At 39.9% G+C, this 22740-nt stretch overlaps 1 protein-coding gene across 2 annotated transcripts in view; it reads left to right on the top strand.

Annotated features, from left to right (window-relative positions):
• The window catches only part of FANCI (FA complementation group I), a 73837-nt gene that overhangs the window by 47501 nt on the left and 3596 nt on the right, over positions 1 to 22740 (top strand). Inside the window, exons 18-34 of one of the 2 annotated variants that reach the window (XM_060159075.1) lie at positions 102 to 170; positions 3986 to 4087; positions 5016 to 5189; positions 5265 to 5386; positions 5925 to 6089; positions 6915 to 7094; positions 11410 to 11576; positions 11911 to 11984; positions 13530 to 13646; positions 16018 to 16069; positions 16909 to 17036; positions 17133 to 17201; positions 17387 to 17480; positions 17763 to 17947; positions 19024 to 19077; positions 19160 to 19219; positions 22259 to 22333. In XM_060159075.1, the coding sequence (XP_060015058.1) occupies positions 102 to 170; positions 3986 to 4087; positions 5016 to 5189; positions 5265 to 5386; positions 5925 to 6089; positions 6915 to 7094; positions 11410 to 11576; positions 11911 to 11984; positions 13530 to 13646; positions 16018 to 16069; positions 16909 to 17036; positions 17133 to 17201; positions 17387 to 17480; positions 17763 to 17947; positions 19024 to 19077; positions 19160 to 19219; positions 22259 to 22333 (1887 nt within the window). Of the gene's footprint in view, positions 1 to 101; positions 171 to 3985; positions 4088 to 5015; positions 5190 to 5264; positions 5387 to 5924; positions 6090 to 6914; positions 7095 to 11409; positions 11577 to 11910; positions 11985 to 13529; positions 13647 to 16017; positions 16070 to 16908; positions 17037 to 17132; positions 17202 to 17386; positions 17481 to 17759; positions 17948 to 19023; positions 19078 to 19159; positions 19220 to 22258; positions 22334 to 22740 lie in introns of both variants that reach the window. The other variant, XM_060159066.1, reaches the window with a different exon arrangement.

The raw sequence follows: 22740 nt of genomic DNA, 5'->3' as shown, positions 1-22740 counted from the left end.
AAAAAGTACCTTGTAATGGATCATAGACCTAAATCTGTTAGGATATTGTTGTTCATTTATTCATCAAAGAGCTTATTTGTCCTCTGTTTGATTCCTTTTAGGGGTTCTATGATGTCCTTCGAAGAAATTCTCAGCTGGCTAATTCAATCATGCAAACTCTGCTCTCACAGGTAAAATGTGGATATAAGGGAACAGATACTAAGGCAATTAAGAGGCGATTGACATTCTTCATAATTTTCAAAATATGAAATAGTTCCCAACTAGTGCAGTGGTACATTGTGACCATGCCTGAGGTATGTGATGCTATTTCATGTTATTTTATTTTAATCACCACTTATTGCCATTATCTGACAGTTATCCCTCTCAGTTAACAGTCTGCATCCTAAGTTAGAAGGACGTTCTGAAGAACCATTTGTACAGAGGCCATCAGCAGCTTTATTTGTTATGTTTATTTCTGAAAGAAGACAAAGAGAGATTTGGAGAAAATATAGCACAATATTGACATTTGTTAAATCTGAGTGACATATTAATGAATGTCTATTAGGTTATTTTCTGTATTTCTCAGTTTTAAAAAAAGCTTTAAATTATGAAATATTTCAGAGGATTATCAAGATGAGAAGAATTCAACTGGAGAATATCTGCTGTAAATAAGATCTTTTACTCAACGTTTATTCATTAAGAATTTATTTGAATGTTTTTTTAATAACAGTTTAATAGCAGTTTTGTGGTGATATAATTCACGTACCATGCAATTCACCCATTTAAAAAAATATAACTCATATATTTGCAGAGTTGTGCAACCATCACCATAATCAATTTGAGAACATTTTATCACCTCAGGAAAAAAAACCCGACGCCATTTAGCTACCACCCTCTAATTCTCCCATCCTTCCCCCAACCTCCTACCCCTAAGCAATCACTTATCTTCTTTCTGTCTCTATAGATTTGCCCATTCTGGACATTTCATGTAAATGGAATCATACAGTGTGTGGTCTTTTGTGACTGACTTCTTTCACTTAACCTGATGTTTTCAGGGGTCATCCATGTTGTAGCATGTATCAGTGCTTCATTCCTTTTTATGGCTAAATAATATTTCATTACATGAATCTTTTTATATATTGAGAGAGTTCAAGATACTGTTATGTACTAATAGTGATAACAACAATACCTAACGTTTAGCACTTATAGAAGGCCAAGCAGTTTATGAAGCATTATATGGTGGATGATCTCATTTAGTCCTCACAAAACCCTGTGAAATAAAAACTGTTATCTCCATTTTACAGATTTATATTTTAAGGGTCTGAGAGGTTAAGTAATTTAATTTGCCCAAGGTCACACAGTTAATTAGTGGCAGAGCTGGGATTTGAACTCAGATCGTGTAGCTCAAGAGTCCAAGCATGTTATTCTCCTATTTGGAGTTGATTAAGCTTTTTGGATCTCTAAGTTGATGCTTGTCACCAAATTTGAGAAATGTCCACTGATTATTTCATCAAATATTTTTTTCTATTCCCTTTTTCTCTCCTTTCCTTCTGCGACTTCATTGGATGTATGTTGGAATGCCTGATATTATTCCACACATCTCTGAGACTTGTCCCATTTTTCCTCAATATTTTTACACTGTTTTCTTCAGATTTGATATTTTCTCATAATCTGTCTTCAAGTTTACTTTCTCCTCTGCCATTTCAGATCTGTTGTTTTACTCTTGAATGTATGTTGAATTTTATCAAATACATTTTTGTATCTATTGAGATGACCGTTATGATTTTACTCCTTTAACCTATTACTGTGATGAATTATATTATTTAATCTTTTAAAGCAACATGGTGGGGGGACTTCCCTGGCAGTCCAGTGGTTAAGACTCCGCACTTCCAACTGCAGGGGGCGTGGATTCCATCCCTGGTCATCAGGGAGCTAAGGTCCTGCCTGCCGTGTGGCACGGCCAAAAAAAAAAAAAAAAAAAATTGCATTCCTGGGATGAACTCAAATTGATGATGATATATTACCTTTTTTATACACTACTGGGTTTGGTATTCATTTAAGACTTTTACATATATGTTTATAAGAGGGAATGGCCTGTAATTTTCATTTCTTATACTGAACTTCCTTGGTTTAGTATGAGCTTATTAATAAAATGATTTAGGGATGTTCCCTCTTTGTCTAGTTTATGTAAAATTTGAAATTGTCTCTATTTCCTTTTTTTCCCTTAACTTTTTTCAAAGTTATATGTTATCTTTCTTTAAACTTTCAGCTAGATTTTTGGCTTTTGATTTTTCGGACTACACAGGTAGTGTGAATGCTACCCCATCTACATTTGGAGACTGGCTTGTGGTTAGAAAGTCCCAGGAGAGACATTTTTCCCCCTTCACCTAAAGTCAGGGGTCAGTTAAGCAGATACATATCCCTCTACCATCCTCCTCCATATGCTGGATTTATTTTTTAGGTTTATCCACTAAGAATATCTCCTGAGAATTCGAGCTTTATGTGAAGGTTTCTGATCCAACCTCCACCGCATGAGGACCCTAGGCTTTGTCTTTAATTTCATGATTCCTTTTTACTTTCCTTTTCCTTTCCTCTTAGCTATCTATTTAATAAATATGTCTATATAAAATTTTTAATGCAATATTATTTACTGTTCTTTACCATGAGGATTTCTCTAAACCCTAGTCCACCATTTTGCTATAAATGGAACTGCTCTTTCTCTCCCTCTCCCTCTCCGTCCTTTTTATGCCATTGCTTTGTGATAATTCTGCTAACGAAGCTCCATTTGAAAGTACGGTCTCAGATATGGAGAAATTATTGGGAGGTCCTATACTATTCATCGAAAGCTTTTCAGTGGGCCTTGGACCTGATCCTATATAAAATTTGTATCCTGGTATACTGTATCTATCAAACTGTAATGATCAGTCCATCTACATTTGCACATTTAACATCGCAAATGATGACTGAAGGCATAGACCAGTGCTTCCCAACTTAGGTTAGTATGTGGACCTGTAAAATTCTACAGACTCCAAAAGTTAAAAAAAAATGATAACCTTTTTTTTAATGGAAGTATCGTTGATTTACAATGTTGTATTAGTTTCTGGTGTACAGCAAAGTGATTCAGTTATATATATATTCTTTTTCATATTCTTTTCCATTATGATTTAGTACAGGATGTTCAGTATAGTTCCCTGTGCTATACTGTAGGATCTTGTTGTTTATGTATCTTATATACAGTAGTTGGTATTTGCTAATCCCAAAGTCATAATTTATACTGCCTCTTTTCCCTTTGGTAGCCATAAGTTTGTTTTCTGTGTCTGTGAGTCTATTTGTTTTGTAAGTAAGTTCATTTGTCTCGTACTTTAGATTCCATATGTAAGTGATATCATATAGTATTTGTCTTTCTCAGTCTGACTTAGTATAATCTCTGGGTCCATCTTTGTTGCTGTAAATGGCATTATTTCATTCTTTTTTATGGCTGAGTTAACTAACAGTTTTTTGAGCTCTGTTATGTGCCAAGTAGTATTTGAAGCTCCTTACATATGTTAGCATGTTTAATCCTTATACGAATTTATACATTTATATTAATAAATATCCTTATTTCACAGATGAGGAACCAAGGCATGGATACCTTTATTGAATTAATAAGTGGTGGTACTGGGATTTTAGACTCAGCCAGTCTGACTCTAGAGCCTATATTCTTAACCTTCAAGCTATACTGAAAATGCTGATTGCCTATACAAATTTAGGAATTGGTGTGAGAGAGTATGATGTTTTATAGGAGCGGTTATGAAGTGGAAATAGGAAAGAAGATCTCAGTTGGTACAGTACCTAAAGCAAGGGCAAAGGATATGGTTGAGTCAAAGCAACACAAATTTTGCTGCAGTGTTCTTTGGACAGTTGGGAAATAATGTCTTAGAAAGCATTAAAGGTGCCATTAGCTTGACCCACTAAAAAAGTGAAAAACATTCATGAGCCATGGTATCTTTTTCCTTACCATACACAGTTAAAACAATTCTATGAGCCGGAACCTGATATGCTGCCACCTCTGAAATTAGAAGCTTGTATTCTGACCCAAGGAGATCAGATCTCTCTACAGGAACCACTGGTGAGACTTTTTTCCCTCCTTCCAGAACCATTATTTTTACTCTTAAGTAAAACTATCAGCCCTGTTGATATGGTTGATCTTCAGAAACAGATACCTTCCCCTGTGAAGCGCTCTTCCTGGTACTCCCAATGAATTTTTACTCTTAACTCTTAATTGCTTATCTTTTCTGACCCATCTTCACCTTGGTTTTCTTGGTAAGATATCTGCATGTCAGCACTTTACTAAATCAAGGCATCCATTGTTTCTCCCAAGGAGCATTTTATCTCCCGTTTATGGCTCTTTGATTACATATACTAAATAAATATAGTTTAGAATGGAGAGAAGGAGGTCACCCAGAAGCAGATGAACCCAGGGGGCCTGCTTCATTAGTCTGGGGTATATGATTTAGGCTGAGCTAGAATTGGCATTCTGTCGAACCTTCAGAGGAACTAGGACAGGTTGGTTTTCTATTCTAGTTGTCTAGCCTCAGAAAGAGAAGAAAAGATAAAAACTGAAACTGTCTCATCCCAAGTGACTTATAACAGATGTCCTCAGCCTGGATCAGAGATGCTAAAGATTGGTCTCCCAAAGATTCCCTCAACATAAACCCCTATCTTTAGAATAGCCTCTGTGACTCAAAGGAGCTAGAGAGGATTTAATTTCACAGCCTGGCTCCATGGTGTTCGTACCAAATCAGAGGCAGCACATCTGATGTTGCATTCTTAGGTGTCAGCTACTTATGAAGCCAGTGCCTTTGGGAAAGGCCAGAAAACAATGCCTCTGTTAGTTCAATTATTTTTTTTCCAATTTTGTTAATCCAGATTGACTTAACTTGTGATGCTAATGAATAACTTACTTTAGCCTTATAGATAAGGATTATTTGTTGATTATCAACAGCTTCATAGGTTATCCTTTAACAAGAATATTCAATTATTATTTTCTTCTGCAGGATTGTCTGCTTTGTTGTATTCAACACTGTTTGGCCTGGTATAAGAGTAGAGTGATGCCCCTACAGCAGAAAGAAGAGGAGGAGGAAGAAGAGGGATTCTACCAAGACTTAGATGATATGTTGGAGTCTATTACTAGTAGAATGATTAAGAGTGAACTAGAGGACTTTGAACTGGTAATTGCTAAGTCTCAGCTGTGTTGAATAATGGAGGTTTTTAGTAGCTTATTAATTTTATCTTCTGTTTTTTAGGACAAATCAGCAGATTTTTCTCAGAGCACTGGTATTGGCATCAAAAACAATATCTGTGCTTTTCTTGTTATGGGAGTTTGTGAGGTTCTAATAGAATATAATTTCTCTGTAAGTAATTTCAGGTAAGGTGTTGCTGTGACTCTACTTGTAGTTCATTTTATGTGTGTGTGTGTGTGTGTGTGTGTGTGTGTGTGTGTGTGTGTTTTAACACAATATGCTAGGTATGAACAGACCACAGACCATACACTATCTATTAATGGACATGTAGCCTAAGACCAATCTATGTTCTTTCTACCAGGGAACACCAAAGCATATGCCAAAGAGGCTGGTGAATTTTGTCCCTCCAGCAGGCTTTAATGTATTCAAAATTCCCCAGACCCTGAACATAAGAACTCCTGATTTTAACAGAGAAATTTTGATTGGTGGTAGTATTGAACTTTCGTTCTCTGCAGTGACTGGTATAAATAAGGGAAGAAAAGAAATAACCCAGATTGGTATGACCTGGGAGTGCTATGTTAATGAAGATCCATTCATTTGTAATGTTGGGTCTAAACTATGACATCTAAAGAAGCATTGTGATTTCTTTATTACTGTTTGTGAAAATAAACCACAATATTCTGATGCTTGTCCTTGATGGTCTCTTTTTTCTTTTTTACACAGTAAGAATAAGTTTGAGGACGTTCTGAGCTTATTTATGTGTTACAAGGAACTCTCTGACATCCTTAATGAAAAAGCTGGTAAAGGCAAAACTAAAATGGCCAACAAAACAAATGATAGTTTTTTGTCCATGAAATTTGTGTCTGATCTTCTCACCGCTCTTTTCAGGTAAGGTTCTAACAGAGTGCTTAAAGACAGCAGTGTGGTGAAGATAAAAATACCTACCCAGGCTCACTGATATTACCTAGCTTGGATTCACACAGTTCTTAGCACATATACAGTAAGAAGTAAGGTAGGAGGTTTGTAATTTTCTTGAAATGAAGGCAGAACAATCCTACCTAGGCATTAAAGAGATACTTTGAATTATTAAAGGAAAAATCAGAAACAATGGACTAGTGAATGAAAAAATAGGATGAATTCCAACAATGTGTTCTAAGAAAATCAACCTAAGTAGCTCAAACACGCTAACAGATAAAAAAAAAAAAGAAGAAAGAAAAACCTGAATTAAAAAAAACAAAGGGGCTCCCCTGGTGGCGCAGTGGTTGAGAGTCCGTCTGCCGATGCAGGGGACACGGGTTCATGCCCCAGTCCGGGAGGATCCCACATGCCACGGAGTGGCTGGGCCCATGAGCCATGGCCGCTGAGCCTGCGCGTCTGGAGCCTGTGCTCTGCAACGGGAGAGGCCAGAACAGTGAGAGGCCCGCGTACCGCAAAAAAACCCCAAAAAAACAGAAGAATAACAACAACAAAAAACCACTAAAGAAAACTAAGACATTTAAATTTCATCAGAGTTAAAGGAGTGGGGGAGGGGGAGAAAGTGAGGTAACACTGAGAATGATATTTGTAGGACAGCCATGGCAGTGACTCAGGCATGGGCTGCTTAGAGTCTGTCATTTAGAGCTTGCTCTGTACTATTACCCTGAACAGTCTCTAGAAAACCTAATTCCAGGTCCGAATAGCTGTAGAGGAATCTTTCTCTTTTTCTCTCTCTAGGGACAGTACCCAAAGTCATGAAGAGAGCCTGTCTGTTCTAAGGTCCAGCAATGAGTTTATGCGCTATGCAGTGAGTGTGGCTCTGCAGAAGGTACAGCAACTAAAGGAAATGGGGCATGTGAGTGGCCCTGATGGCAAAAACCCAGAGAAGGTCTTTCAGAACCTCTGTGACATAACTCGGTAAGCCCCACTCACCCTTAGAAACCGTTTCCACTTGCTGTGGAGTCTCCAAGAGAAGAAATTGGGGGTGGGGATGAAGGTGGGTTTGAGGTTGGGCATTGCCCTAAAGGTGAAAGTACAGTCACTATATTGGGTTCTTTTTCCTAGTCATATTTTGGTGTGGATTGTTAGTCACATGTAAAACGTTATTCTGTTACCAGGAATAAAGAGGGATATTACATAATGACTAAATAATTTATCAAGTAGATATAACAATTTTAAATGTATATGTACCTAACAACAGAGCTTCGAAATACTTGAAGCAAAAATGGATAGAACTGAAGGAGAAATATACAAATAATAATCTACCTCTCTTGGTAATCAGTAGAAATAGATAGAAAATCAGGGAGGACGTGGAAGACTTGAACAACACTATCATCCAGCTTGATTTAATTGACATTATAGAACATTAAATAAGTTTCAAAATACACGTTCCTTTCATGTGCTTATGGTACATTCATCAAGATGGACCAATATTTTGGGCCATAAAACAAACGTAACAAATTTTTAAAATAGAAATCAGCGTGTTCTCTGACCACAACAGAATTAAACAAGAAAGCAGTAACAAAAATACGCGGATAATCCCCGTATATTTGGAAATTAAATGCATTTCTAAATAACCCATAGTCAAAGAGAAAGTCAGAAATTTTAAAATATCTTAATGAAGATGAACATTTGAGTGTGCCAAAATTTGTATGGTCCAGCTAAAGCAGTGTCTAGGTAGAAATTTAGAACAATCAGTGTTTATATTAGAAAGAAATCTGAAATCTCTAATGTAGGCTTTTACATTAAGAAAATAGAAGATCAGGTTAAAATGAAAGTGAGCAAAAGGAAGGAAATAATAAAGACAAAAGTAGAATCATTGAAAATAAAAACAGGGGCCTTCCCTAGTTGTCCAGTGGTTAAGAATCTGCCTTCCAATGCAGGGGAATGCAGGTTTGATCCCTGGTTGGGGAACTAAGATCCCACATGCCTCAGGACAACTAAGCCTGTGCTGTAACTACTGAGCCCACGCACCACAACTAGAGCCCATGTGCCGCAATGAAAGATTCCACATGCTGCAACAAAGATCCCACGTGCCGTAACTAAGACCCAATGCAGCCAAATAAATAAATAAATTTTTTTTTAAAAGAAAGCAAAAACAATAGAGAAAATGAGACCAAAATCTAGTTGAGATCAATAAATTCAATAAACTTTAGCCAGACTGACCAGGAAAAGAAGACACAAATTACAAATACCAGGTATATGAGGAAGAGGAGACATCACTACTGATTCTACACATATTAAAAATTCATAACAGAATGTTAACTTTATGCCAATAAACTTCATAACTTAAATGCACAAATTTCTTTAAACCTCACTCAAGAAAAAATAGGTAACCTGAGTAATCCTATCTCTATTAAAGAAATTGCATTTGTGATTCAAAATTTTCCCTCAACAAAAACCGCAGACCTGCATGTCTCCACCGTTGAATTCTACCAAACATTTTAGGAAATAACACCAATTTATGCAGACTCTTCCAGAAAATGGAGGAGGGAACATGTCCCAACTCATAAGACCAGTGTTAATTACCTTGATACCAAATCCAGCCAAAGACATTAATAAGAAAAGTACAGACCAAATTCTCTCATGCATATAGATGTAAAAAAATTAGCAAATTCATCCCAACAGTTTATAAGAAGAATAACTTATCATTTAAGTGGAATTTTTCCCAGGATGCAACGTTGGCTCAAAATTTGTAAATCAGTGTAATTCACCATGTCAACAGACTAAAGAAAAAACCATATGTTCATCCCAGTAGATGCAGGCAATCAGAATTCAACATAAACCATGATAAAATCTCTTGACAAGGGCTTCCCTGGTGGCGCAGTGGTCGAGAATCTGCCTGCTAATGCAGGGGACACGGGTTCGAGCCCTGGTCTGGGAGGATCCCACATGCCGCAGAGCAACTAGGCCCGTGAGCCACAACTACTGAGCCTGCGCATCTGGAGCCTGTGCTCCACAACAAGAGAGGCCGCGGTAGTGAGAGGCCCACGCACTGTGATGAAGAGTGGCCCCTGCTTGCCACAACTAGAGAAAGCCCTCGCACAGAAACGAAGGCCCAACACAGCAAAAATAAATAAATTAATTAATCAACTCCTACCCCCGACATCTAAAAAAAAAAAAAATCTCTTGGCAAACCAGGAATGAAAGAATTTTCTCAGTCTAATAAAGGATATCCACAAAAACCCTATAGTTAACAGCATACTTAATGAAGAAAGACTCAGTGCTTTCCCCCTTGTGCTTTCACCACTACTATTCAAAATCATACTGGAGGTGGTCCTAGTCAGTGCAGTAAGACAGGAAAAAGAAATAAAAGACAAAAGATTGAAAAAGAAAGAATAACACTGTCTGTATAGACATAATTGTCTACATAAAAATTTCCAAAGAATTATTTTTAAAGCCACTAGATCTATTAAGTAAGTTTAATAAGGTTGCAGGATTCAAAGTCAGTTTTTTCGAAAACTGTATTTTTATGTACATACTAGTGGTGAACAACTGGAAATTGAAATTTTAAAAACTACCATTTACTATAGTGTCACAAAATGAAAACTACTTAGTGATAAATCTCAAAAACATGCAAGATTGATGTGATGAAAACTATAAAACGTTAATGAAAGAAATCAAAGAAGTCCCAAGTAAATGGAAAGACATACAGTGTCCAGGGATTGGACGATTCAGTGTGTCAAGGTGTGAATTATTCCCAAATTAATCCATAGATTCAACACAATACCAATCAAAATCCTATCAAGCTTTATTGTAGGAATTGACAAGATTATTCTAAAACTTATATGGAAAAGTAAAGGACCTAAAGTAACTAAAATGTGAAATAAAACAACAAAGTTAGAGGACTCCCACTATGTGATTTCAAGTCTTACTATAAAGTTGTTGTGTTTAAGGTAGTGTGGTATTGCTAGAATCAATGGAACAGAAATAGATGGTTCAGAATTGATCCACACAAGTATGGTCTTGACTTTTGACAATGGAGAAAGAAAAGTCTTTTCAACAAGTAGTTTTGGAACAGTTGGACATGAATATGTGAAAAAATGAATCTTTTATCCATTTCTCATGTTATATACAAAAAGTTGACTTGAAATGGATCAGAGACATAAATGTAAAACCAAATATTGTAAAACATCTAGAAGACAGAAAAGGCTTTGCAACCTTGTTTTAGGTAAAAATTTCTTAGATGAAATACCAGAAGCACAGTTGATATTTTTAAAAAATTTAACTCTGTTCTTTGAAAAACACTCTTAAGGAAATGAAAAGACAAGCCACAGATGAGAGAATATTTGCAAAACACATGTCTGATGATGGACTGGTAACCAGAGTATATAAAGAACTCTTAAACTTGTTAAGAAAACAATCAAATTGCAAAATGGGTAAAATACTTGAACACTTTACCAAAGAAGATGTATAGATGGCAAATAAGAACCCAAAAGGATGGTCAACATAATTAAACACTAGGTAAATGCAAATTAAAATCACAATGAGATATCAGTAAACACCTATTAGAATGCCTAAAAGTTTAGATTGACCATACTAGAGTGTTGTCACAGATGTGGAAGAATTTGAACTCTTATACACTGTTGACAGAAATGTAAATGGTGCAGCCACTTTGGAAAATAGTTTGGCGGTTTCTTAAGAAGTTAAGCACACACCTACCATATGATATTCCCACCCCACTCTTAGGTATTTACCCAAAAGAAACGAAAGTAGATGTTGATACAAAGGTTTGTATATGGCAGCTTTATCTGTAACAGCAAAATCTGGAAACAACCCAGAAGTCTGTCAATAGATGGATGGATAAATTGGTGAATGGGTAAGCTGTGGTACATCCATACCCTGGAGTACTACTCAGCGATAAAATGGGACAAATTACCAATACATGCAGCAACATAGGTGAATCTCAAAAGCATATGCTGTTAGCAAAGCCAGATTCTAAAGGCTGCATAATGAATGATACCATTTTTATATGATAGTTTGTAAATAGTAAAGCCACTGGGACAGGAAACAGACCAGTGGTTGCTTGCAAAATCGAGGAGAAATAATTGATTACAAAGGAGCACATGGGAACTTTTGGGGTAATGGAAATATCTTGATTGTGGGGCTGAGTACACAACTGTGTAAGTTAGTCAAAATTTATAGAACTATACATCTATAGGATGGGAATTTTACTGTATGTAAATTGTACCTTAGTGAACCTGACTTTGAAAATAAAATCACTTTTCCCCAGGGTCTTGCTTTGGAGATACACTTCAATTCCTACTTCAGTGGAAGAGTCGGGAAAGAAAGAGAAAGGAAAGAGCATCTCGCTACTGTGCTTGGAGGGTTTGCAGAAAATATTCAGTGTCGTGCAACAGTTCTACCAGCCCAAGATTCATCAGTTTCTCAGGGCTCTGGGTGGGCATTTCAATTTTGATAAATTGGCTCTGAGTTTGTCTTTCTTAACCAAACCTCTTGATTCTAGTTGTTAACCTACCAGAGGACACCTGAGAAGTCCTAATGTTGGTAAGGAGTGACATCTAGTGGATTCAGAATTGACACTTACTGGATTACATTTATTCACAAACAGTGACTGGAAAATGGAATATAGTATTAAGAAATTGCAGAATGTTAGGAATATAATTAAATCTGCCTCCAGACTTTTTTTTGGCTTCCTAAAATTTTAGTATGAAAAGGCAAAAAAAAAGCCCAAGCCCATTTCAAAGAAGATAGAGTTCTTTTCCTTTCCTAGATGCCACAGATAAGGAGGAAGAGGTGGAAGTCAGTGTCACTCAAAGAGCAGCATTCCAGATCCGGCAGTTTCAGGTGAGAAGCCTGGGAAACTGCAGTACTTTGTGAGGGTCCTTGGAAAGGGACTGTTAGCAGGGCCAGCTGGTGAGAATGGGCAGACAGTGAGCAAGTAGAACAGGAATTTCTTCTGGGTCATCATTCAAGCAACAAGACAGAGCTCTTAGAATGAGAGAGAATGCATTTGAAAGGATTCTAGGACGGATGTGTATTTAAGCCACCCCAACCTGCAGGAGTCATTGCCTCTAAGAATCACTGTTTGAGCTGATACAGAGAGACAGCCAGGAGCCCATTAATGCATGCAAATGTAATTTGGCATTGTCCGTCAGATTGCATAAAGACTGGACAGTGAAACCTATTAGTTTCTTTTTTAAATTTATTTATTTATGGCTGTGTTGGGTCTTCTTTGCTGCCCATGGGCTTTCTCTAGTTGCAGAGCGTGGGGGCTACTTTTCGTCATGGTGCACGGACCTCTCATTGTGGTGGCTTCTCTTTGCTACGGAGTATGGCCTCTAGGTGCGCGGGCTTCAGTAGTTGTGGCTCACGGGCCTAGTTGCTCTGCAGCATGTGGGATCTTCCTGGACCAGGGCTCGAACCCGTGTCCTCTGCATTGGCAGGTGGACTCCTAACCACTGCGCCACCAGGGAAGTCTCTCCTATTAGTTTCTAACCACTAGTTGTCACAATATCAGAATCTTTTATCACAGAAGATTTCTTTAATACATAATTTTAAAGTTCCTATTATATGCCAGGGACTGTTCCAGGTGCTGACGATATAGCAAGGGATAAAAGAGACAAAACCCTACCCTCACAGAGCTTACATTGTAGTGGGAAGAGACTAACAGACAAAATACAGTGTTTCAGGTGGTGAGGGAATACCAGCATTGGGGCGTGGTCTAGCCCTGAGGTCAGTGGATGGGCTTCAGGGAGTTGCGAACCACCCAAAACTGGGTGCACGGGAATTCCCTGGCGGTGCAATGGATAGGACTCAGTGCTTTCACTGCCATGGGCCCGGGTTCAATCCCTGGTTAAAGAACTAAGATCCCGCAAGCTGTGTGGCACGGCCAAAACAAAGAGAAAAAAAAACTGGGTGCACAATTCATTCCTGATGTACATTTGGCAGGGGGTTGGAGAAGGAGTCCATAGTTCTCAAGAGAACACTTAGACTTAGAATCAGAAACAGGGTAAGAAACCACCTATTCAATCCAGGTTTATTTTCAGCTTTTATCCTCTTGGATTTTTGGTGTTTTTGCGGTATGCGGGCCTCTCACTGTTGTGGCCCCTCCCGTTGGCGGAGCACAGGCTCCGGACACACAGGCTCAGCGGCCATGGCTCATGGGCCCAGCAGCTCCGCGGCATGTGGGATCTTCCCGGACCAGGGCACAAACCCCTATCCCCTGCATCGGCAGGCGGACTCTCAAGCACTGCGCCACCAGGGAAGCCCCGGATTTTTGGTGTTTTTGAATCCTTTCTGTCCCAGCCTTAGGAATCTCCAGGTAGATGTCTCTTCTCCCTGTTAGTAACATGTCTGCTAATGTTTCTGTGTATACTTTTCCTTTCTCAGAGGTCCTTGTTGAATATACTTAGCAGCCAAGAAGAAGACTTTAACAGCAAAGAAGCCCTCCTACTCGTCACTGTTCTCTCCAATTTGTCCAAGCTGCTGGAGCCCTCCTCCACTCAGGTATGAGTACCACTCATTCACTCCCACTTAGCATCCCTCAGAAGATGGGGAGTATTACGTCCTAAAGTATATATCTAAATGTCTGCTTGAAATCTGGCTTATTTAAAATAATATATTCAGTTATGCTTCTGAATTAATATAAGATGTATAAGATGTACCTTTCGCAACATAGTGTTTCTATCATGTTATAATTACTGCTTTTGTTTGTTTGGCCACTGTCAAGGGTAAACAGTAAGCACTACAGAAAAAATCTTGTTTATCTGTGGAGTTCAGCCTTCTTAATGTGGGTTTTTCCCCACTCCTGGTGTTTTCTCTTCTTTTCTAAAATGAAAGTATGTTAATTATCAAGAAGGTAGCTGACATTCAGCAGTTAACTTTGTCATCAAGGTTAGCTGGTACTGAGTTTGGGAGAGATTCAACAAAAGGTGATAAGTCAGAAAGCATGATCATAGTCCTAAAACAGAATCAGTTCTGCCCAGACAGGTTTTAGGTATATGTGTATGGGTCTGCACACATACACGAAGAATGTATGTACCCACATGAGCATTCACACATACAGAATAAGAGAAGTGCCACATTTTGTGGGTCTGTTCCATTCAGGAGTGATTTCCCTAGAGGATGATAAAGAGAGTCCTTGAGAGCCTAGGGCTGTGTGGTTCTACCACACCTCCTTCCTGATCTGTGAGGAGACAAGTTGGAGTGCTAAGATGCAAGCCTCCTTGTGTAAGGCCTTGCTTTAGGAAGCACTAGCCAGACCAGCCCTGTGTGTTATGGTGTTTGAGCACTGGAAAGCAGACTTGATTTTCCTGTTGTCCTAGTTCCAGGTAGCCCAAAGAAAATCCTTTTGTTACTTATGTCATCCTAGATCCAAACAACGCATCTGCACTTTACTTTCAGCTTCATTCTTTCATATTGCTACTTTTGCTGCAAGGAGCCCAGGATTAGGAAGGAAACACGGACAGAGAATTGGAACATGGTGACATCTGAGGGAAAATAAATAGATTTGGAAAGGCTAATATAAACAGGAAATTTTTTAAATTTAATTTTCATCACGTACCCCCTCGTAACTTCAGGTAGTCTGTTTAAAATTTTTTAATTTAATTTTGAATGGGTAATAAAGTTGTATGATTTGAAAACCAGAAATTATAAAAAGATTTACAGGAAATGGTCTCCCTTCTATTCATGTCCTCCATCTGTTCAGTTCTTCTTTTCCCCCGATAAGTAAATAATCTTCTTTTAGTTTCTTATGTAAAGAGTTTTTTATTCCTATACAGCAATATGAATATAGATTCTTATTCCTGACCCTACCCTCTTCACACAAAAGCTTGTTCAGCATCCTGCTTTATTTATTTGTTTCATTTAATACTGTATTCTGGAAATCAGTATTCTACAGTAATCACTGTATTCCGGAAACTTTTTATATCAGTTCACAGAGAGCTTTCAGTTAGCCTCTAAATTGATCTTTTTCCCCAACAGATCAAAAACTAGATTCTTTTTTTTTTTTTTTGGTGATACGCGGGCCTCTCACTGCTGTGGCCTCTCCCGTTGCGCAGCACAGGCTCCGGACGCGCAGGCTCAGTGGCCATAGCTCACGGGCCCAGCCGCTCCGCGGCACGTGGGATCTTCCCGGACAGGGGCACAAACCCGCGTCCCCTGCATCGGCAGGCGGACTCTCAACCACTGCGCCACCAGGGAAGCCCCAAAAACTAGATTCTTAATCATTGTTTTACTCTTAAGTATCACGGCATTTCAGTGCCTTTGTGGCTGAAAGCCTATCCCAAACAACTGCTGAAGCAGAAAGCTGAGTGTGTATCTGGCAACATAGGACCTACTATCCCAAGACCTTAAGCTTCCCTGAACTCTTTTCTTTTTCTTTCTTCTTCTTTTTTTTTTTTTATCCCTCCTCTCTTTTAACCTCCTATGGCCTCTTGGCTCCTAATAGCTAATTCAACTATCACTATGGCCAGGATCTTACTCTCCTGCACCTCTGTTAGCTTACTATCCTTAAAGATGTCTCAAATGCAGAGAATGTGGGGCATGGGAAGAGGAAAAAGGGTACTTTAGCCCTAGACTGTGGTGGTAGGGGCAGAGGAAGCTCAAAGGGTAAGAGCCCAGACCCCAGGACCTTTGGCCCTTAATGAGGGCATTGAGAATTGAGTCATATGCTATATTTGAGAAAAGTATCAATAAGTCTTCTCATAACTTTGGACTTATTTTTATGCTATTTTTAGTAGATTACTACCACTTTAGATCCAGGCACGTGTTTTAGCAGGTGATTTGCTTAGACTTGGAAAGGTCTAGGGCTCTTTTAGTCTGGCAACACCTAGGTCTGTCTTTTGGCATGTTTCTGTAATATCTGAATGATCTCTAGTTTGTGCAGATGTTATCCTGGACAACTAAGATTTGCAAGGAAAACAGCTGGGGTAAGTTTCCTGACATGTTTCCTTTTAGGCTTTATATAAAATCATCACCACCAAACAACATTTAGAAAATTCACCAGAGTGGCCAAAATGAAAAAACCACACACAATGCCAGTACCAAGTGTTGGTAAGAATATAGAGCAGTTGAACCTCTCGTTCACTGCTACTGGAGCTGTAAGTTGGTATAACCACTCTGGAAAACTGTTTAGCAATATCTAACTACTAAAATTAAACATATGCTTATGATCCAGCGGTTCCACTCCCAGCAAAAATAGGTGGAAGAATTCTCACAGCAGCACTATTCTGATAGGCAAAATCGAACCCAAACATTCATCAGCAGTAGAATGGATCAAGGGATTGTGCTGTATACACACAGTGGAATACTGTAATGAGAATGAACAAACTCCACTGACACACAACATGGAGGAATCTCACACATATAACATTCAACAAAAGACAACAGACAGATAAAAGAGTACTTACTGTACGATTCCATTTAGATAAAGTTCAAAATCAGACAAAACTGGATTACAGTTACAAGGCAGAATAACAGTTTCCTTGGTGGGGGGAGGGGGGCAGTTCTGGGGTGCTGGTAGTGTTCTATTTCTTGACCTGTGTGCTAGTTATGCAGTGATAGTGACTAATAATGGGAAACATCTCCCTTGTTTGGACTCGTGGATAGAAGTGCACCTTTGTGGGAGAGCTGCCTTGATTGGAATGTGTGCAGCACAGGGATATTGTGCCTGAAATATGACGAGCTACATGTTCCAGTTAGGCACCCCACACCCGCCAAAGGACTGACTTAGATTATAACTTAGCTTTTCTTTCCTTCCCACTCCTAGAGGATGCCTCATTTTGCAAGGGCTTGATGAATTTGCTCTTCAGCCTCCATGTTTTGTGTAAGAGTCCTGTGACCCTGCTGCGTGACTTGTCCCAGGATATCCATGGACATCTTGGAGACATAGACCAGGTACCATAGTGAGCCTTTAATACAACACCCTGAGTTGGGGATAGAGGCCAGGGGAACAGCCTTACTGTCATATCTCACCTCTCTTTCCCTCCCCAGGATGTAGAAGTGGAGAAAACAAACCACTTTGCAGTGGTGAATTTGAGAACAGCTGCCCCTACTGTCTGTGTAAGTGTTGATCCCCGACCCTTTGGAAATAGCCTTGTCTTACCTTCCATTTTATTCCCTGTGAAGAGTGAATTATAGTGGCTCGCCTCCTGAGGCCTGTAACCCACCCGCAGGTGGCCATGGTTATCATATTACACCAGCAGCTGTGTGCAATGAGCCATGCCAGGCATTCTTTTCTTTCACAGTTACTTCTTCTGAGTCAGGCTGAGAAGGTCCTAGAAGAAGTGGACTGGCTAATCACCAAGCTTAAGGGACAAGTGAGCCAAGAAATTATACCAGGTAAGTTAACTAAAATCTGAACTGGAGGACTGCATAAAACCAGATACACTGAGCTCTGTTTGTTTGTGCTAGATTTCCAAAGTAATGAAGGAAGTAGAAGGTAGTGTGCCTTATGACAGCATGATTATTAATGTATTCTGCATGATGAATTAAATACATGCTCATTTTCCCTACAGACTTCCTAGTTAATGATGTTTTTGTTGGTTTCTAAACCTCTTTCACTTGAACTAGAAAATAAGGCCAGTTGGGTTTGAATATGCCAGTTTCCTTTCCTTTCAGAAGAAGCCTCTTCTCAGGCAACCCTACCAAATCATCCCATTGAGAAAGCCATCATCATACAATTGGGAACTCTGCTTACATTTTTCCACGAGCTGGTGCAGACAGCCCTGCCATCAGGCAGCTGTGTGGACACCTTATTAAAGGACCTTTGCAAAATGTACACCATTCTTACAGCGCTTGTCAGATATGTGAGTATTGGAGAGACAGTCACTACTATCATTCTGTCCCACCCAGCCAGGACATTACCCCCTGCTGCAGAATGCCCCTGTGCAGAGAGCTCTTGCCTACATCTTTGCAAGTGATGGTTTGATCAGTAGGTGACAGCCGTCTCCACAGGCCCAGAAATAACAGTTGAGGCATAATTCTAAATCTCTTTTTAGAGGCCCTTGTTTCTTTAGCATATGAGTATGTAGCACCTGATGGAGAGTAAATGCCTCTTCAAACACCTTCTAAGGCTCAGTCTAAACTATAGCTATAGAACTTAATCTGATTCCAGTTGCACAAAAAATTAGACTATTGCAGACCAGTCTGGGCACTGACAAGGTGTTTGTTCCTTTAACAAGTGAGTGTTAAATGCCTCACAGGTCAGGTACTAGGGTAGGGAATAAGTCTATTTTTTAAAAATAAAAGGCATAACTTGCCCTGGGTTTAAGTTAATGCTTCTTAGTATCTGTTAACAAGAAATTCTTTTTGTACTTGCAATATTTTGATTCTCAGCAGACATTCAGAGAGTGATAAGAACTAGGTAATTTAGTTCTGATTCTAGCAACGACCCACATTAAATACTTAGAAAGGCACAGACAACCCAAGAAAGATAGTAGACCGCCTCACACCATGTACCCAAACAGCAGTGTGGCCATTTCTGAGAGGGTGCAGCTCAGGCTACAAGGTATGGCTACTAAGCTTCTGTGGTAGAAATACTGAGAACCTCTAATCTTTATTGGCTTTTTCTAAAGCAAAAACAGCAAAGTCATTGGTTTTCTAGATACAGGGACTACCAGCCTGAAGGATTTTTAAAGCAATAAACAGAACAAGTCAGAAACAGAAACCCTTTATTACCTGCTGTCTGGGAAGCTTTGGAGCTTAGAGGAGGGGAAAAAGGAAGCCTTGAGTCTAGGATTCTCCATGAATATGGTAGCTTATTTTCTTTTCCCTCTCCAGTCAGAGCAATAAGTCATACTCCATTTGCTCACTGAGTCACTACCTATAGTTTCATGGGACATTTATATAGGAGGGCATGCTAAATCTTGGAATCTTTTGTTAGTATCTCCAGGTGTGTCAGCACTCCAGAGGAATTCCGAAAAATATGGAAAAGCTGGTGAGTTGAGAATGCCTTTCCTAGGAACGGGGAAAGCATCTTATTCCTACAGTTACATTGATTTCCTTCTCCTTTGCTGCAGGTGAAGCTGTCAGGTTCGCATCTGACCCCGCTATGCTATTCTTTCATTTCTTACATACAGGTAAGTGATGCAGAGTCTGTACCAAAATGCATCCTCAAGTAAGAAAGGACTCCTTATATTCCCAGGGGACCACTAGGTCACCTGAGCTAAGCGTATATAAAGTTTCTTCCCTACTTACAGTAAGCCAAAGGTGCCCATAAGAGAACAAGCCAAGGTTTGAAGTCTTTACAGCAAGGAAATCTTTATATATATAAAAAAAAAGTTTGATTTAGAGAGAGAAGGCATTTGATATGTGTACACTTGGAGCAGGGGAGAAACAAACATGCTTGGGCTCAGTGACTTGGTTTATTTCTGGGTGATTCCAAATCCATGCCTTTGGGCATCCTTTGGGAATGTAAGTAAAGTAGCACCATAGTGAGAATGAATGAGGTGATGCATGGAAAGTGCTTAACACAACATCAGGCAAGTGTTCTCTAATGTTAGCTGTACTAAAAAATGAACGTGGCCTTACAGCATCATTTCCCAAGCTGAACTCTATGGAACGTTTTGCCAAATAGTAATATTAGGTATTAAAAACACCAAGAACAGGACTTCCCTGGTGGCGCAGTGGTTAAGAATCTGCCTGCCAACGCAGGGGACATGGGTTCGAGCCCTGGTCCGGGAAGATCCCACATGCCGCGGAACAACTAAGCCCGTGTGCCACAACTACTGAGCTTGCGCTCTAGAGCTCGTGAGCCACAACTACTGAGCGTGCATGCCACAACTACTGAAGCCGCATGCCTAGAGCCCGTGCTCCGCAACAAGAGAAGCCACTGCAATAAGCCCGCGTACTGCAATAAGGAGTAGCCCCCACTCTCCGCAACTAGAGAAAGCCCACGTGCGGCAACAAAGACCCAACGCAGCCAAATAAATAAATAGGTGAATAAATAAGTTAATTAATTTTTTAAAAAATTAAAAAAAAAGAAAAGACCAAGAACAGCTAGTTGAGAGGCCAAGCTGAGACTTGAACCCAAGTACTTTGACTCTACAACAGGGGTCAGCAAGCATTTTCTGCAAAAGGCCAGATGGTAAATGCTTTTAGGTTTTGCAGACCATACAGTCACTGTCACAACTAAACTCTGCTGTTGTAGCATAAAAGCAGCCATAGTCAATACACAAATGAATGAGCTTGGCTGTGTTTAATAAAACTTTATTTTGAAAAACAAGCAGTGGGCCTCTGGGTTGTAGTTGGTTACCCCTTGCTCTAGAATCATACTTGGTACTCATTGACATGTAAAATGTTGGGAGGTTTTGGGGTTTTGTGTTTGACCCCATTCTCAAGCTCTTCTTATGCTTATCACCAGGCACCTTCTAGACTATCTTTTTTTCTACATTACAGAAAAACCAGTTTATGTGTTCCCTGGATATTTCTCCCCTTCTCGATTCATATTTGACTTAAGGCCTTACTTGACAAGTCAGCTGATCCACAGGCATTTTTCTCTTTGTGAGATGTGCTTAATGAGTGACCTTGGGCAAGAGCCCACACGGTTCCACTAACTCCAACTTCTATCTAGAAATCTGGATTGCATTTGCCACATCTTTCAGAGAGCTGTTTATTCTCTTATAGCCCCTTTCTTTTTCTCATAGCCTTGGATCTCAGTGGGAAAAAAGCAATGAAAGCCATTGTTCCAAAACCCTTAGCATCCTGCTCAGAACTGTATACCTTTAAAAGATGCTTCTGGGCTTCCCTGGTGGCACAGTGGTTGAGAATCTGCCTGCTAATGCAAGGGACACAGGTTCGAGCCCTGGTCTGGGAAGATCCCACATGCCACGGAGCAACTAGGCCCGTGAGCCACAACTACTGAGCCTGCGCGTCTGGAGCCTGTGCTCCGCAACAAGAGAGGCCTTGATAGTGAGAGGCCCGTGCACCGCGATGAAGAGTGGCCCCCGCTTGCCACAACTAGAGATAGCCCTCGCACAGAAACGAAGACCCAACACAGCAAAAATAATTAATAAACTCCTACCCCCAACATCTTAAAAAAAAAAAAAAAAAAGCTGCTTCTCTTCCAGCTACAATTTTAGTCCTACCTGAATCAGCAGAAATGGGCAGTAGATGGGGTTGATTTAGGGAGTTCCAACAAGGTGCCATGTTGGGTACAACTTTTAGGAAGATGGCTCACTTACCATTTGGTCCACGTGAGTTCTATCTATGGCTGATACTCTGCCCCTCCCTTAAAAAGTCTTCACCCTCTACCCTGCCTTCCAAGGCCAAAAGCAAGTTTCTTCATACCAGCATCTCTGGGATCCCTGCATTTTCTTATTTTCCAGAACATGCCGTGTGGACCAAGCCTCCTGCCTTTCATATAGCTCCAGTAGTATAATGTCTCCATTTGCAGGTCTCTGTTTTTAATTTTTTTCCTTGTCACGTGGAACGTGGTAATGTTCCATTCCTGGAGGGCACAGAACTCCCCTTCAGGTAAAAGGTTCCTGTTTGTGTACCTCACACTTGGGTGGTCTCTCCTGACTCATGTCTCAATTCTCTTCTGCCTTATCAGAATCCTGTTCTTCTTGGTTCCCTTTCTTATTGGTTCTTCCTTTTTCCAGGAGCTCTTTATTCTCTAATTATGTACAACATAGGGAAATAAGTGTTCCTATGACCTTTAAACCCTTCTGGAGCATGTAACCACTTGTCATGTAAGATACATCACTCCGGGAACAGCTTCTCCAGCTTCCTCTTCTTTATGCAACCCTTTTAGCTAACTTCCCAGTTGGGAAACACCTATTCCTACTTAACCGTGACAGTCCTTTTGTGCCTCACTAGTCCCTTGGCTGCCCTGCTATAGTAATGGTTGGTCCTGCCCTCACTTCCATGTGCTAGATGCATCCAAGAGCAAGATGGTAAAGCTCCAAACAAAAAATAGAAAAATGAGGATTATAAAGCGTCCCAGAATGCTTCCCACCTTCTGGCATCTGCTGCAGGATAATCTCTTCACCCAGACTTGGTCCCCCTAAGAGTTCCTCCATGCTCCACTGTAATCATCATACTAGAAATTTACCACTAGCCTGCTAGCTCTACAGAACAATCTTCAGGAATGACAGAATTTGTTTCTATTTCTTTAGAACAAGAAGAGTAAGAGCCTAAAACATACAGGAGAAAAGAAAAAGGAGAAAACCGCTGCTGGGCCCACAGCCATGGTAAGCTGCTGACAGTGATCAAGATGTGGTTGCTGGGACTTCCCTGGCGGTCCAGTGGTTAGGAATCTGAGCTTCCACTGCAGGGGGCATGGGTTTGATCCCTGGTCAGGGAACTGGGATCCCGCATGCCGCACAGCACGGCCAAAAAAAAAAAGTGGTTACTGATGAACCTTGAAAATATTAAGTGAAAGAAGCCAGTCAGAAAAAGACTACATAATATGAGTCCATTTATATGAAATGTCCAGAAAAGGCAAATCTAAAAAGACAGATTAGTGGTTGCCTAGAACTGGGGAGTGGGGGGAAGGGGGGTGTTGGAGAAACTGGGAAGGTGACTGCTAAAATGGGTGTAGGATTTCGGGGCGGGGGTGAAAATGTTCTAAAATTGATTATGGTGATGGTTATACAAC

The sequence above is a fragment of the Lagenorhynchus albirostris genome, chromosome 1 (genome assembly GCF_949774975.1).
Source record: "Lagenorhynchus albirostris chromosome 1, mLagAlb1.1, whole genome shotgun sequence".
Classification (NCBI taxonomy): Eukaryota; Metazoa; Chordata; class Mammalia; order Artiodactyla; family Delphinidae; genus Lagenorhynchus; species Lagenorhynchus albirostris.
This window is presented reverse-complemented; position numbering and strand designations above follow the sequence as displayed.